This window comes from Dendrobium catenatum, unplaced genomic scaffold (assembly GCF_001605985.2).
Source record: "Dendrobium catenatum unplaced genomic scaffold, ASM160598v2 fragScaff_scaffold_133, whole genome shotgun sequence".
Lineage (NCBI taxonomy): Eukaryota > Viridiplantae > Streptophyta > Magnoliopsida > Asparagales > Orchidaceae > Dendrobium > Dendrobium catenatum.
Genome location: NW_021318595.1, coordinates 11,368,452 through 11,381,033, shown reverse-complemented (window position 1 = coordinate 11,381,033; position 12,582 = coordinate 11,368,452). Strand labels below are relative to the sequence as shown.

At 37.6% G+C, this 12,582-nt stretch overlaps 1 protein-coding gene, 1 long non-coding RNA gene and 1 pseudogene across 2 annotated transcripts; all 3 read right to left on the bottom strand.

The window, feature by feature from the left end:
- Positions 1 to 2,170: 2,170 nt before the first annotated feature.
- LOC110114131 lies at positions 2,171 to 4,242 on the bottom strand. The gene has a single exon (XM_020846901.2). It carries the CDS (start codon positions 4,111 to 4,113, stop codon positions 2,581 to 2,583), a length of 1,533 nt encoding a protein of 510 aa, XP_020702560.1. The 5' UTR covers positions 4,114 to 4,242; the 3' UTR covers positions 2,171 to 2,580.
- Positions 4,243 to 7,133: 2,891 nt separating this feature from the next.
- On the bottom strand, positions 7,134 to 11,805 carry LOC110114122 (annotated as a pseudogene).
- LOC114580980 lies at positions 9,559 to 10,933 on the bottom strand. Its single transcript, XR_003702779.1, has 2 exons — positions 10,677 to 10,933; positions 9,559 to 10,491 (listed from the first exon to the last, which is right to left on the bottom strand). It is a non-coding gene; the product is annotated as an uncharacterized LOC114580980 (long non-coding RNA).
- Positions 11,806 to 12,582: the final 777 nt, after the last annotated feature.

Below are 12,582 nucleotides of genomic sequence, written 5' to 3'. Positions count from 1 at the left end.
TTGTATTAGGATTAGGGGTTTTGAGGCAAATATTGGTGGAATGAGCAAATGGAACACAAAATTCACAAGACAGCAGTATTTAGTCATGCTAGGCTTAAAGATTAAAGATTATCCCATGAAGAGAAATAGGGATTTCATCAAGAAGTTCAGATTTCCCATCAATTTTAACACAAGCACATGCAAAGGTGAGACGGAATCTCTTAGCAGTAAGCCGATCGATAGCTAAAGGTATCCCAACAAAGCTAGCAATCATAGAAATACCTTCAGGATTCCCGCACACTGACAATACATCATGGATCTTGACTCGCAGAGGGATTGAAGTCTTCATGTTTAGGAACAAAAAATGGAGACCATTTTCCAAGATGAAAGGTTTTCGAAGTAAAAAAACAAAGGTCCGCAAGACCAAATCACATCATAGTCTTCAAATTGAGAAAAACGTAAAAATCATCTGATAAGGCTACTAGAGCAAGATTATCTTTGAGGAGCCAAACTTTTTCATGTTAGTGAGAAGAGCTTCATAGTAAGGATGTTTATCAAGCGAGTAGCTGATTAATGTAAGATTCCAATGTTTCGCACTGTTGGTAATCAGATATGACGTGAAATTAACCATAGAGTCCATAGGATGATGGAAAAAGACTGGGAAATCCATCAGAGAGGAACTCCGAGAAGAAAGCGCATTTTTTCCATTTGAAAGCATCGGCAGTGGTCTCATCATTAGGAAAAACAATTTCGTAGACTGAGGCCCAGAAGGAAGAAGAGGAAAACCTAAGATGAAGGGGGTCATACGACTCCATATAGAGGAGTCAGACATCTAACAGAGCCGGAGAAAGAGAGAAAAATGAAAGAGGAAATAGAGAGGTGACTATATTGAGGAACTCCAGAGAGGGCTCCTTTTCTTTCCAGACTTTGTCTTCTCACCACATAGAACTAATTTATATTGTATAAATTCAATGCATATACCATAACGTATTAATAAACAATTGCAGAAGAAAATTAATAAAACTAAACAAGTTACTAATGGGTCAGCAAACTTCTAAAAGGAAAAACCTAGCAACAAAACAGGCATTGGTAGCAGCCCTTCCATATGTGAAGCATGTTCAGCCTCTGTTCTTTTAATTTTAAGTTTTGTTGATGGCATACTCTTCTTAAGAATTTCCTAGTAAAACATCAAGGAGTTCAAGAAGTTGATATCTTATTTTCATCACTTATTTTCTATTTCAAGTCAACTAAACATGATTTGGAGTTTATTTAAAATCAAATCAACTTCAAAACCCAACCAAGTCAACAATAAAGACAAAAAGTCCAAATCAGGCTAAGTACTATGAATTTTATTTGAATTAGAAAAATAGATATCTCCGAGGTCTCTAAAAAGTAGGGGTGTCAATATATGGGCCGAGCCTCTAATCCGATCTGATTCGGACTTGCCCATTCAATAAAAGAGTTAGATTTTGGTTCATAATTTTAACCAGTTTATCAAATGGGTTGAATTCGGGTTAATTCGTGAAACTAATTTAGACCTAAAAGTGACTCATTTATTTATTTATTTATACTTAAAGTCTATTGCAAGTTAGTATGATCTTCTTATTTTATTATCAATTAACATAAACTCTCAAATTAATCATAATGGATTGTTGGCCGAATTCAGCTCATTTGAGTTGCTAGCAAGATGTGATTGAGTCTAACATTTTGACCTGTTTATTAAACCGGTCGAATTATCAATTTAAGGTCAAACCCAAATCCGACCATTTAACCCATTTTGGCATCCACTTTTTATAATTAGATCTGCTGCTTCTTTTTAAACCTAATATAGTAACTTTAAAATATATATTCCACTGCAGCTGAACTCATGGCAGATTTTCATCAATAAGGAGCCGGTCAAAAGAAAGAGGCCACCAGCTTACAAAAAATATAAAAAAATATATACATAAATGACCTATCATCCCGAGTCTTAAATATAAGAACAAAATGATATTATATGTAGAACTTGCTCAGCAGAAAATGATCCAGTAATGTATCATATTGTATGGACTTAATATGAACAAATATTACTACATCAATAAAGACAAATTAGAATGGTATTAGTTGACATTGTGATAAGGGCCTGCATAACAGTTCAATATGAAATATCAGCACATCAACATCCCATGGAGTAGATCAATTCCTACTACGCTAACTAATAGAAATGATTCCATTAGAACATTTTATTTGAACAACATTGATAATTTTTTGTCCTTTCAAGCGAAAAAGAGAAGGAAAAATAGATAATCCTCCGCCTATAACTATACTGAACATGGCATTTAAAAAAAAATTGTTGAACTTCAGTAGAGAAAGGGAACTACAAGTTATCTACAGGTTACAGTAGACAGCAGAAAGCTCTTCCAACAAGAAAATCTAAGAAACCAAATTGATTTAAGGGACAGTAACATAGAAATAGTAAAACCATACCAATCTCCTTTGAGTTTCGATTGTGTTCTCCATCAAATTCTAACCAAACAAAGTGAGATGACGGAAGAATTCTTGATTTCATGGAGAAATCACAATTTTAAGCAGTAAAAGTACTCAATCACAAGTTTAACATACTCAAGTCAGCATAAGATCATTTGTTCCAAGATGTGGGGGACGCATAGAGACATGAACTTCGTGCTCTTCTGTCTCAGAAACACGTTTGGGAACCATGATCTCTAGAATGGTGCCGGTCTCATCATAATATGCTTCCATCCTAGCATCTTCAGGAATTCGAGTGGCAAGAGGAATTTCTCTGACAAACTCTCCAGGAGGGCAATGCTCAGGGGAAGGGTCTGTCAGCTTAAAAGTTCGGTCATGTCTCTTTATATGAGGCATTCGAGCAGTGCTGATACCAGATATCTTCACTATTCCATGAGTAAGACCATTCCTCCAACAAACCTTCACTCTATGTTGATCTGAGAAAGGCAGGGTCACCATTATGAGATAACCATTATCATCTTCATATATTGTTTTGGCAGCAGTAACTGGACCACATACATGTCTCATCACACCACTAAAATGATTGATCCATGAAGGCTCGCCTTGATGCAAGTCCATATCATGAGGCCTATCGGAATAGGAATTTACAGGCAAGCAACAATCTTCATCCATGGCTTGTGGGGGTGAATCCTTTCTGCGCTTCGGGTTTATTGGAGATAGAATCATCATATCACCTTCCTGATTCAACTGGTTCAACCCAGAATCATTTAGCAATCTCCTAGGAGAGACAAGAAAGTTGCTTTTTGATAGAGGAGGAGGTCTCTCAATCTCTAAATCAGCACCAGGGAGATTTCTCCATGAACTGAAATCACAGGCTTCGGGCGGTATGGAGAAATTTAGATCCCTACCAGTAAGCTCCACCCACTTCTTCTGATCGGCCTCTGCAACAGCAGCCAAATTAGGCAATTTCACGACCTCTACCCCATGAATACACTGTGGATTTGATATCCCTTTGTACTGCTTGCGCTGCATCCGGTGGGATCGAACAAACCCCTTGTCAGCAGTGAAAGGGAACGGTGGCTCGCCAAGCCGAGAGTGCCCGTTCATGTAGCTCCGAAGCTGCATCTTTCCCAACGCATTATCGGGCCTCTCCTTGAAAACCCACATATACATGTTCTCCATGTCATGCTGAACCAGGAAAACATCAAGTTTTAGATCAAATTTGTCAAAACCAGAGAGTCCATTTCCATCTTGTGTGATCTTGCCCTTGGATTTCTCCAAAAGAATGGGTTTGAAGTAGAAATTGAAGAAAAACCATGCCCCCCAAATGCTTTCCCCCCTCTTTGTGCACTTTCGGCTGCTCTCCTTTTGGAGATGGAAGATGGTGGCTTCAGTCTCATTGGCATGTGGACCAAGGCTGGCGTCAAGTCTCTCGCATGAATCCGAGCTCCATGGCAAGGCGGAGCGATCAGCAGAGAGGGGAAGATTGATGTCAGGCGCGGGAAGGGAAAGGGATATCTTCTGCCTCTGTAGGATGATTAGTTCGCGCTCGGATTCCTTGTGGGATGCAGCCATGGCAGTGGCGCTGGTGCTAAAGGGTTCCATGGATAAGAAGATCGATGGGTAGTGTTTCTCCATGGTCAAAGAGGTCATGAAGGATTCACCCATGGAGATTTCTTCAGGGACAAATCTAGAAATCTCCCTCTCCTTCGCCTATAATTCCAAAGTAGTCGGAAAGACGAGCATTCCATGACAAAAACCTCGCAATCCTATTACATAAAATCCATCGCCAAAGCCGCACAAAAAAATGAAAATGTCAAATATAATTCCCACAAAACCATCACAAAGAAGACAAAAAAAAAGAGACAAGAAAAAAAATTTGTCCTTCATTTTAATCGGTCTAAGTTCCCAATTTAAAAAAATCTTGAATTTAATGTCTTATAGGTTTGAATTTGAGATTAAATTCACTTAAATAAAAGAAAAAAAATCACTTTTTGATTGAACCGATCAAATTTGAATGGATTTATCGAGGATCTGTGACTTAATAAAAGGTGAGAATTTGTATCCAAAGAACGGCAATATTATATAGCAAAACATATATACCATATCATTGTAATTGGTAACTAGTTTGATTGAAGATGATTTCACCTCAAAGTTTTATAATCATTAATAAAACTTATTTTGATTCGATTTAGTATGTGGCCCTTTTGGTTGAGGGGGGAGATAGAATATTGTGGAATAATAAGGATTTCTTTCTAAAAAATTAAAAAAATTGTAGAAAGATGAATAATATGCTCAATCCTATGCAGATTATAAAAACAAAATGATGAAAAATATGTACCTCAAGATAATCATTCTTTTATTTGTCATACAAGAAGAGCGAAAAAAATTATAGGGTCTATACATATAAACATGAAAAATGATCTAGAAGAGGATGATTCTGTGTGGACGCCGAACGCCGTCCTGAGACCAATTAGAATGTGTCATGTCATCCCTTCGCTCAATATCGTAGCTCGGTACCGCTTAGTACCGCTTGGTACCGCAGCTTGATACCACTGACGTGGTTGCGCCTAATTCGCCTACAGACATAAAGCTGCGTTCGACCTCACAAAATAATTTCTCCTAGAAGAGAGAGAGAGAGAGAGAGAGAGGGATGGAGACAATTTAAACATAAAAGATGATTTAAGAAGAGAAGGAGATGAAGAGGGTGATGGAGATTGTATTATGATAAGGCAAAATTATTAGGTGAATATTATGTACATAACTCGACACTTGATGCTTCCCCTATTTTCTATGATAATTATTGTGTAGGATAACCTACAATAATTTATTCTATCAAACCATTTTTCTAGTTTTGCTTAGCATATTTAGAATCTGCATCTTTTCTTAAATTTAGGATTTGAAGCTCTGGTTAAAAAAATATTAAATGATGAGCTAATGGCTAATGCTCTCGAACTCTCGCCTTCCATGGAAGCCAACAATAGCCACAAATAAAATAGATAAATTTTAATTTAAAATACCTAGTAAAAATTTGCTCAATTGTATTCATTAGATTTATTTTACAATTTAAATAACATATAATTGTCCAATCCAACCCATACTACATTATATTTATTCCGAAAATTTTAATAGATGGAAAACCATTCCTCGTTAAACTATTAGCAAATTATGATTTAGTTTGAGACAACTTTTTTATTGTTTTTTAAAATAGCTTTTTAGTTTCTAGTAAATTTTTTTTTTTACTTTTTATGCTAAAAAATTGCTTTAAGAAACAGTAAAAAAATCAATCACAAACAAAGCCTATATCAAAAAATGGCAAAAAAATATTAATCATACAAAAATTATGATTGCGGTTAAACTACATAGTGATAAGTAATTATGGAAAAGGGCTATCAAGCTGAAGTCCTAGCTTTTTTGAGAGAGAAACTCCGCTAGGATGCTTGTCTCCCTCAGTGAAGGTTTTTTTTTTTTTCCTATTTAAGTTCTCTACACAAGAAGATTAAGAGATGGTGCAGTCTCGTGGGGCATGATTTATTCTTGGAAAACCTTTTATTTTCCAAAAGTGGACACCTCATTTTAGTCCCAAACGTGAAGAGTTTAATTATGTTCCCATGTGGTTTAAAATTCATGATCTACCCCTTTGTTGTTGGACCCCTACTGGCATTTTCGAAATCGCGCTAAAATCAGGATACCTTAGCTGTTGACACTCTCACGTCTTATAAATCCATGCTAACTTATGCTAGGGTTTGTGTTCAAGTTGACTCTTCTGCCACCTACCCTGAATCGGTTCCTATTTCTGTGGTTGGTAAAGTATTTGACCTCAAGATCGAGTATGAGTGGAAACCTCTATTGTGTGGACTCAGTAAGTTGCTGAATCATACCATGAACGCCTACCCTTCAAATCCCGATCCCCCGAAGCAACCTATTTCTATAATCTTTAGAGGGAGAAGTACTAATCGGAGGCCTAGAATGAGGGCCCCATCTAAAAACTCCAAGGGTATTTTAGCCCGCTCAAGACCCTAACCAGAGTTTGACAACTCACCCTGCTCAAATCACTGTGACTGATGTACCTTGTCTAATTGACAAGGTTCCAAACACTTCTTCCGCTAACCCGCCTGCTTTGGCTACCCTCATTGAAAACCCAATACCCAATCTCAATTTCCCAACAACTGAGGCAACTTCCACTGAATCTAGCCTTCTCACAGAAGACCCTATTTACTCTAAGGCTGCCTCCAATAATAAATTCAGCATCCTTGCTGAATCTCCAAATTCTAAAGCCTCTACCTCTGAGAAACTGGAGAAAGCCAAGACTCCTTAGCTCACAGTGAGCTGCCTAATGCCAACAATGCTTCCACCCAACTTGTAGACTCCTCAACTCACCAACTCTCCAACTCACCCAACTCTTAAGCTCCCAAAAAATACTAATCCTACCATCAATCAGAGACAGTAAAACTAGGAGCAAGGGCACCCAAAAAGGCCCAAACAACTCTCATAAGCATTCATGACTTTCCCAACTATTACGAGTTAGGTCTTTCCTATCTTTTCTTTTTGCTTTATAGCTTTCTGGCCTTTCTTTTTTTCGTTTCTTTTTTGGGTTCATTTTACCTTATTTGTACACCTTTTTACTCATAATGGAATAGGCTAATCCCTCAATTTTCACAAAAAAAAAGTAATTATACTTAATCTGATTAATAACGGCTAGTGACAGTATTTCACTTATAAGAGTTCTATTCGCATAAAAAGTCATATTCATAGAGCTAAAAAACTTATACCACACTGAGCGATCAAAAGTATGAAAGTACAACACAATTCATCAAACATGTCTACTAGATAAGATAAAATAAAACTTATAATAATAGTTTTTAGTCAACTTCCTCGATCTTAGGCCCAGCTCCACTGCCACCTGCTGAGGGACCATCTTCATCCATGCCGCCAGGCACATCAGCTCCAGCGCCCTGATACATCTTAGCAATGATAGGGTTGCAGATACCCTCAAGCTCCTTCATCTTGTCCTCAAACTCATCGGCCTCCGCCAGCTGATTACTATCAAGCCACTGAATGGCTTGGTCAATGGCGTCCTCGATCTTCTTCTTATCATCTGAAGGGAGCTTAGAGGCGATCTTCTCATCCTTGATGGTGTTCCTCATGTTATAAGCGTAATTCTCCAATGTATTCTTGGCCTCCACCTTCTTCTTATGCTCTTCATCTTCAGACTTGTACTTCTCTGCTTCTTGGACCATGTTTTCAATCTCTTCCTTGCTGAGACGGCCCTTATCGTTGGTGATGGTAATCTTGTTCTTCTGCCCGGTGGTTTTATCCTCCGCCGAGACATTCAAGATACCATTAGCGTCAATATCAAAGCACACGGTGATCTGCGGCACACCCCTTGGAGCAGGAGGGATGCCGGAGAGCTCAAACTTGCCTAGCAAATTATTGTCCCTGGTTCTCGTCCTCTCGCCCTCATAAACCTGGATCAAGACGCCGGGCTGATTGTCGGAGTAGGTTGAGAAAACTTGCTCCTTTTTGGTTGGAATGGTTGTGTTTCTCGGTATCAGCACGGTCATGACACCTCCAGCAGTCTCCAGACCAAGGGAGAGAGGAGTGACATCCAAGAGGAGTAGATCTTGCACCTTCTCATTGCCCTCGCCACTTAAAATGGCCGCTTGAACTGCAGCACCATAAGCAACAGCCTCATCAGGGTTAATGCTCTTGCAGAGTTCCTTTCCGTTGAAGAAGTCTTGGAGCAGCTGCTGCACCTTAGGGATCCTGGTAGAGCCTCCAACAAGAACAACATCATCAATAGTGCTCTTGTCCATTTTAGCATCCCTCAAGCACTTCTCCACTGGCTCCATGCATTTCCTGAATAGGTCCATGTTTAGTTCCTCAAAACGTGCGCGAGTAATTGTGGAGTAAAAATCAATGCCTTCATAGAGGGAATCAATTTCAATTGTGGTTTGTGCAGTGGAGGATAAGGTCCTCTTCGCTCTCTCACATGCTGTTCTTAACCTCCTAAGAGCTCTAGCATTGCCGCTGATATCTTTCTTGTTCTTCCTCTTAAACTCCTGGACAAAATGATTGACCATCCTGTTGTCAAAATCCTCTCCACCAAGGTGAGTGTCTCCAGCTGTGGCCTTCACCTCAAAGATTCCTTCTTCAATGGTGAGAAGGGAGACATCAAAGGTACCACCACCTAAGTCAAAGATGAGAACATTCTTTTCGCCGACACTGGTGGCCTTCTTGTCAAGACCATAGGCAATTGCAGCGGCGGTCGGTTCGTTGATGATTCTCATAACATTTAGTCCGGCAATGACACCGGCATCCTTGGTGGCTTGGCGCTGTGAATCATTGAAGTAAGCAGGGACAGTGACAACAGCGTTCTTCACAGTTGATCCTAGGTAGGCCTCAGCAATTTCACGCATCTTTATTAAGACCATGGAAGATATTTCCTCAGCAGCAAACTGCTTTTCCTCGCCCTTATATTGGACAACAATCATGGGCTTATCTCCAGGACCAGCAATAACTTTGAAGGGCCAAAGCTTGATATCACCCTGAACAGGCGCGTCACTGAATCGCCTGCCAATCAATCTCTTGGCATCTGCATTTAATGGAAGCTTGTTAGAGAAAAGCTGAGCACATTTATCAGATTACACTGAAAAGAAATGAAGGGTGCAAGGAGAAGATGAGTGTAGTGGAGATTTTAATTGTTAGAAAACAAGGACAATTTAAGATAAACACTCCTTTATCTCATATCAGATCAATCTGAAATATTAGTATTACAAAGGTTCTAGGAGTTAGATGTTGACCTATTAATTAGTATTAAGCAATTAAAAAGTGGTGTTCTTCTTACCTAGTGATAAATTTAAATAAAGGCTGTTGCAACTAGTGCTGTGATGAACGTGCATGGCCCATTTTCAAATCAAATGATTTTATTATGAAATGTTCTTATTTCTAATAAAATCATTTGATTTGGTTGCATGAAGGATGAACCATAATTTCATTAATATATTCCATTACTTAATTTCACCTACAATATGTCTGTCTTTATGATTCATTTCATTGATGATCTATATCACCAAGTTTTCATAGATTTTCTTAAAACTAGCAAGTTACTACTTTTTTTTTGTTCAATTCAATTTACTCATAATCAAGGGTGTTGCCAAGTCAAGTCGTGCACTAATCAATGCAAACTCAAACTAAGCTTGTATGTTCAACAAGTTAGTCCTCTCACAAGAAAAAACATAGGGCTCAACCCCATGCACGTGGCTCGAGTCGTCCAAGAGCTAATTAAATAAGGCAGCAACAAGAGATCGCTACAAGTACTCGCTATACAAGTCAGCAATAGGTGCTCTCCATATAACTAATTAATGGGTGGTCACAGAGAACGCTGCAACAATTGCTTGTTGGAGAAAGCGGTAATGGGACTAACAATGAGACTCCGCAGAGAAAGAAACGATGGAAATCATAGGCGAGGGCAGCGGCGATAGCTCACTAATGCTTCCGAAGCATGAGAATAAGTAGAGATCATTGAAGCGTTAAATTCAACGACTTTGATCTCATGAGCTAAGCTAGCTTAAGCTAGTTTGATATACAAGCTATAATTTGAGATGAACGAGCTCATGGTTCTATAAACCTGACTTACAAGTTCACTAATGAGTACTATTTGAGCCAACTCAACTCACCTACACCCCTAATCATAATCATTTGCTTGACTCTCCTCATAATCTAATCATTATTATTTGATAAACCATAACTTGAAGTTTGAGAAAATATACTTAGACAACTTTATACCCATAAGGAGATTTCTTATTACAAACTAATATTCTTCTCATACAATCCTTTAAAAAAAAAAAATCATGACTTTGCGTATCAAAAAATTTCTCTATGCACTTTAAAGGGTTATTCAGTATCTTATTATAGGCAAGATTTAAGCATTACTTAACTTAAACATACTATTATAAAATTTGAAGTTCCAAAACTTTCCATAAAATATTAAAATCAAATACGATGTAATCCTGGTTTATAAGCAAATTCAAGATTTAGTAAAACCTAAAATTTCGTATCAAAAAATTTCTCTATGCACTTTAAAGGGTTATTCAGTATCTTATTATAGGCAAGATTTAAGCATTACTTAACTTGAACATACTATTATAAAATTTGAAGTTCCAAAACTTTCCATAAAATCAAATACGATGTAATCCTGGTTTATAAGCAAATTCAAGATTTAGTAAAACCTAAAATTTGCAAGATCTACACAATTTAGGCTGGAGTTAAAACTACTTTCATTATCCCTTTATTCTTCGTCATTGCTAGGGGTGTCAAAAAATGACCCTACCTGCCAATCTTGCCCAAAAAATTCAAATTCGAGTTAACCCATTTATTACAGATCCTATTTGGGTATGTAATTCCAACCCATTTATTAAATAAGTCAAGTTTAGGTTGAGCCACCAATTAGATTTTGACCCAAAATGACCTGTTAAAATTATTTTCTTCTTAAAGAGAGATGATGTTACTAAAATCCTAATGCGTTAAATCCTGCTTGCTGCCAGACACCCTTACACTGCATCATTAAATATAATAATATATAATAATAAATAATATATAAATATTAATCTAATGATTGTTTTATTATATTTAAAAGCAGCGAAGCTGAAGACACACATGGGATTTTAATAATTTTACTATTTGGAATAGAAACCAAAAGGCTAAACGGATGATTTATAGGCTTCCTTGAATTAAAAAATTTTTTTTTGTACTAAAAAGCTTTTAGAAAGTAATGAGAACAGTATCCCGATGCGAAACCTTAACCCATGCTGCCTTCCAGATTTACACATGCAAATAAAAAAGCAAGACTTATTGACAAATAGAATCAACGAGATCCTACAATGCCTAGGATCGTAAGACAATCTAAGGCCTAACTTTCATGATATCAGTAGTGAAGCATCCTAGCACTCGACGTAATCCTAGTTAGGTAAAACAGCATACTCAATCAAGAAATTGAAGAAATAACAGATCAAGCCAACACAATCTAAAACCCAAATAACGCATATATCTAGGCTCAAAACCAAAAACAAGCACCATTCAAAACGGAATCATAACTCTAACGGATCTGAAGAAAGAAGAGATTTTTTACCGAAGACGGTTTTGTCGGATTCATGGCAAACGCTGATTCTTCGCGCATCGCCGATTAGACGCGCTCGCTGTCGGTAATGCGACGTATGAAGGCGTGGTGCGGTTGCCCTGGTCATTCGCAATTGATCTCCACACGGTCATGCTGCCAACGCCGACGCACGAGTACGTCGTACCGAGATCAATTCCGATCGCCGGACCTTCGCTTTTTCCAGCCATCTTACCGGTGAAGCATAGAAAAATGCGAACGCGCCGAGAGAATTTAGGCAGAAACAAAAGGAATTGTAGAATGAAACCCTAGCTTGGCGAGACCCGACAGATTGAAGGCAGTATTAATAGTTGAAGAGATGAACTTCTAGAAATTTCTATTTGTTGTGATCCGTTGGATCATATGCTGGCTCACGTATGACCGCACCGATTCGCTAATCATGTGGGTGGAAGAGCAGAGATGTTCGTTGCGGTTGGATTGATGTTTTGAGATATTTGGCCGTCCGTGTGGCGTGTTTTTTGTCGAATATTAATACAAGATAAATCCTTTCTTGTTGAACCTACTCTCAACTTGTTTTACTTCAAAATGCACGCCCGGGCCTTGGGCGACGTGGCTTCAGCGTATCGTGCGTTGATAATGAGTGTTCAAATTGGGTAATTGGTCAGATAACATTGACGGGCAGTTATGTAAATTAAAAGAAATACATTTGAAAAAATAATTTTAAAATGAGTATACTTTAGAAAAAAAAAATTGTTTAGCAAAATTTATATCATATTTGTACATATCATATCATGTATCATGTCCTAATTATCCTTAATATCTACTTTTATCTTTGAGTTGAGTGGCAAATATTTCTTAAATATTAACTCAAACAAATGTATATATAATATGAATGTTTTGAATTTAAATACAAGGCTACAATGTCTATGGAATATTAATTTTTTAAAGTAAATGTAATTTTTATTTTATATAGATTATATAAGCATTCCACATCAATGTATATGAATTCATATATTTATTTA

Coding starts and splice junctions, on each gene's coding strand:
- LOC110114131 (XM_020846901.2), bottom strand. CDS start 4,113: ATGGGTGAATCCTTCATGACCTCTTTGACCATGGAGAAACACTACCCA.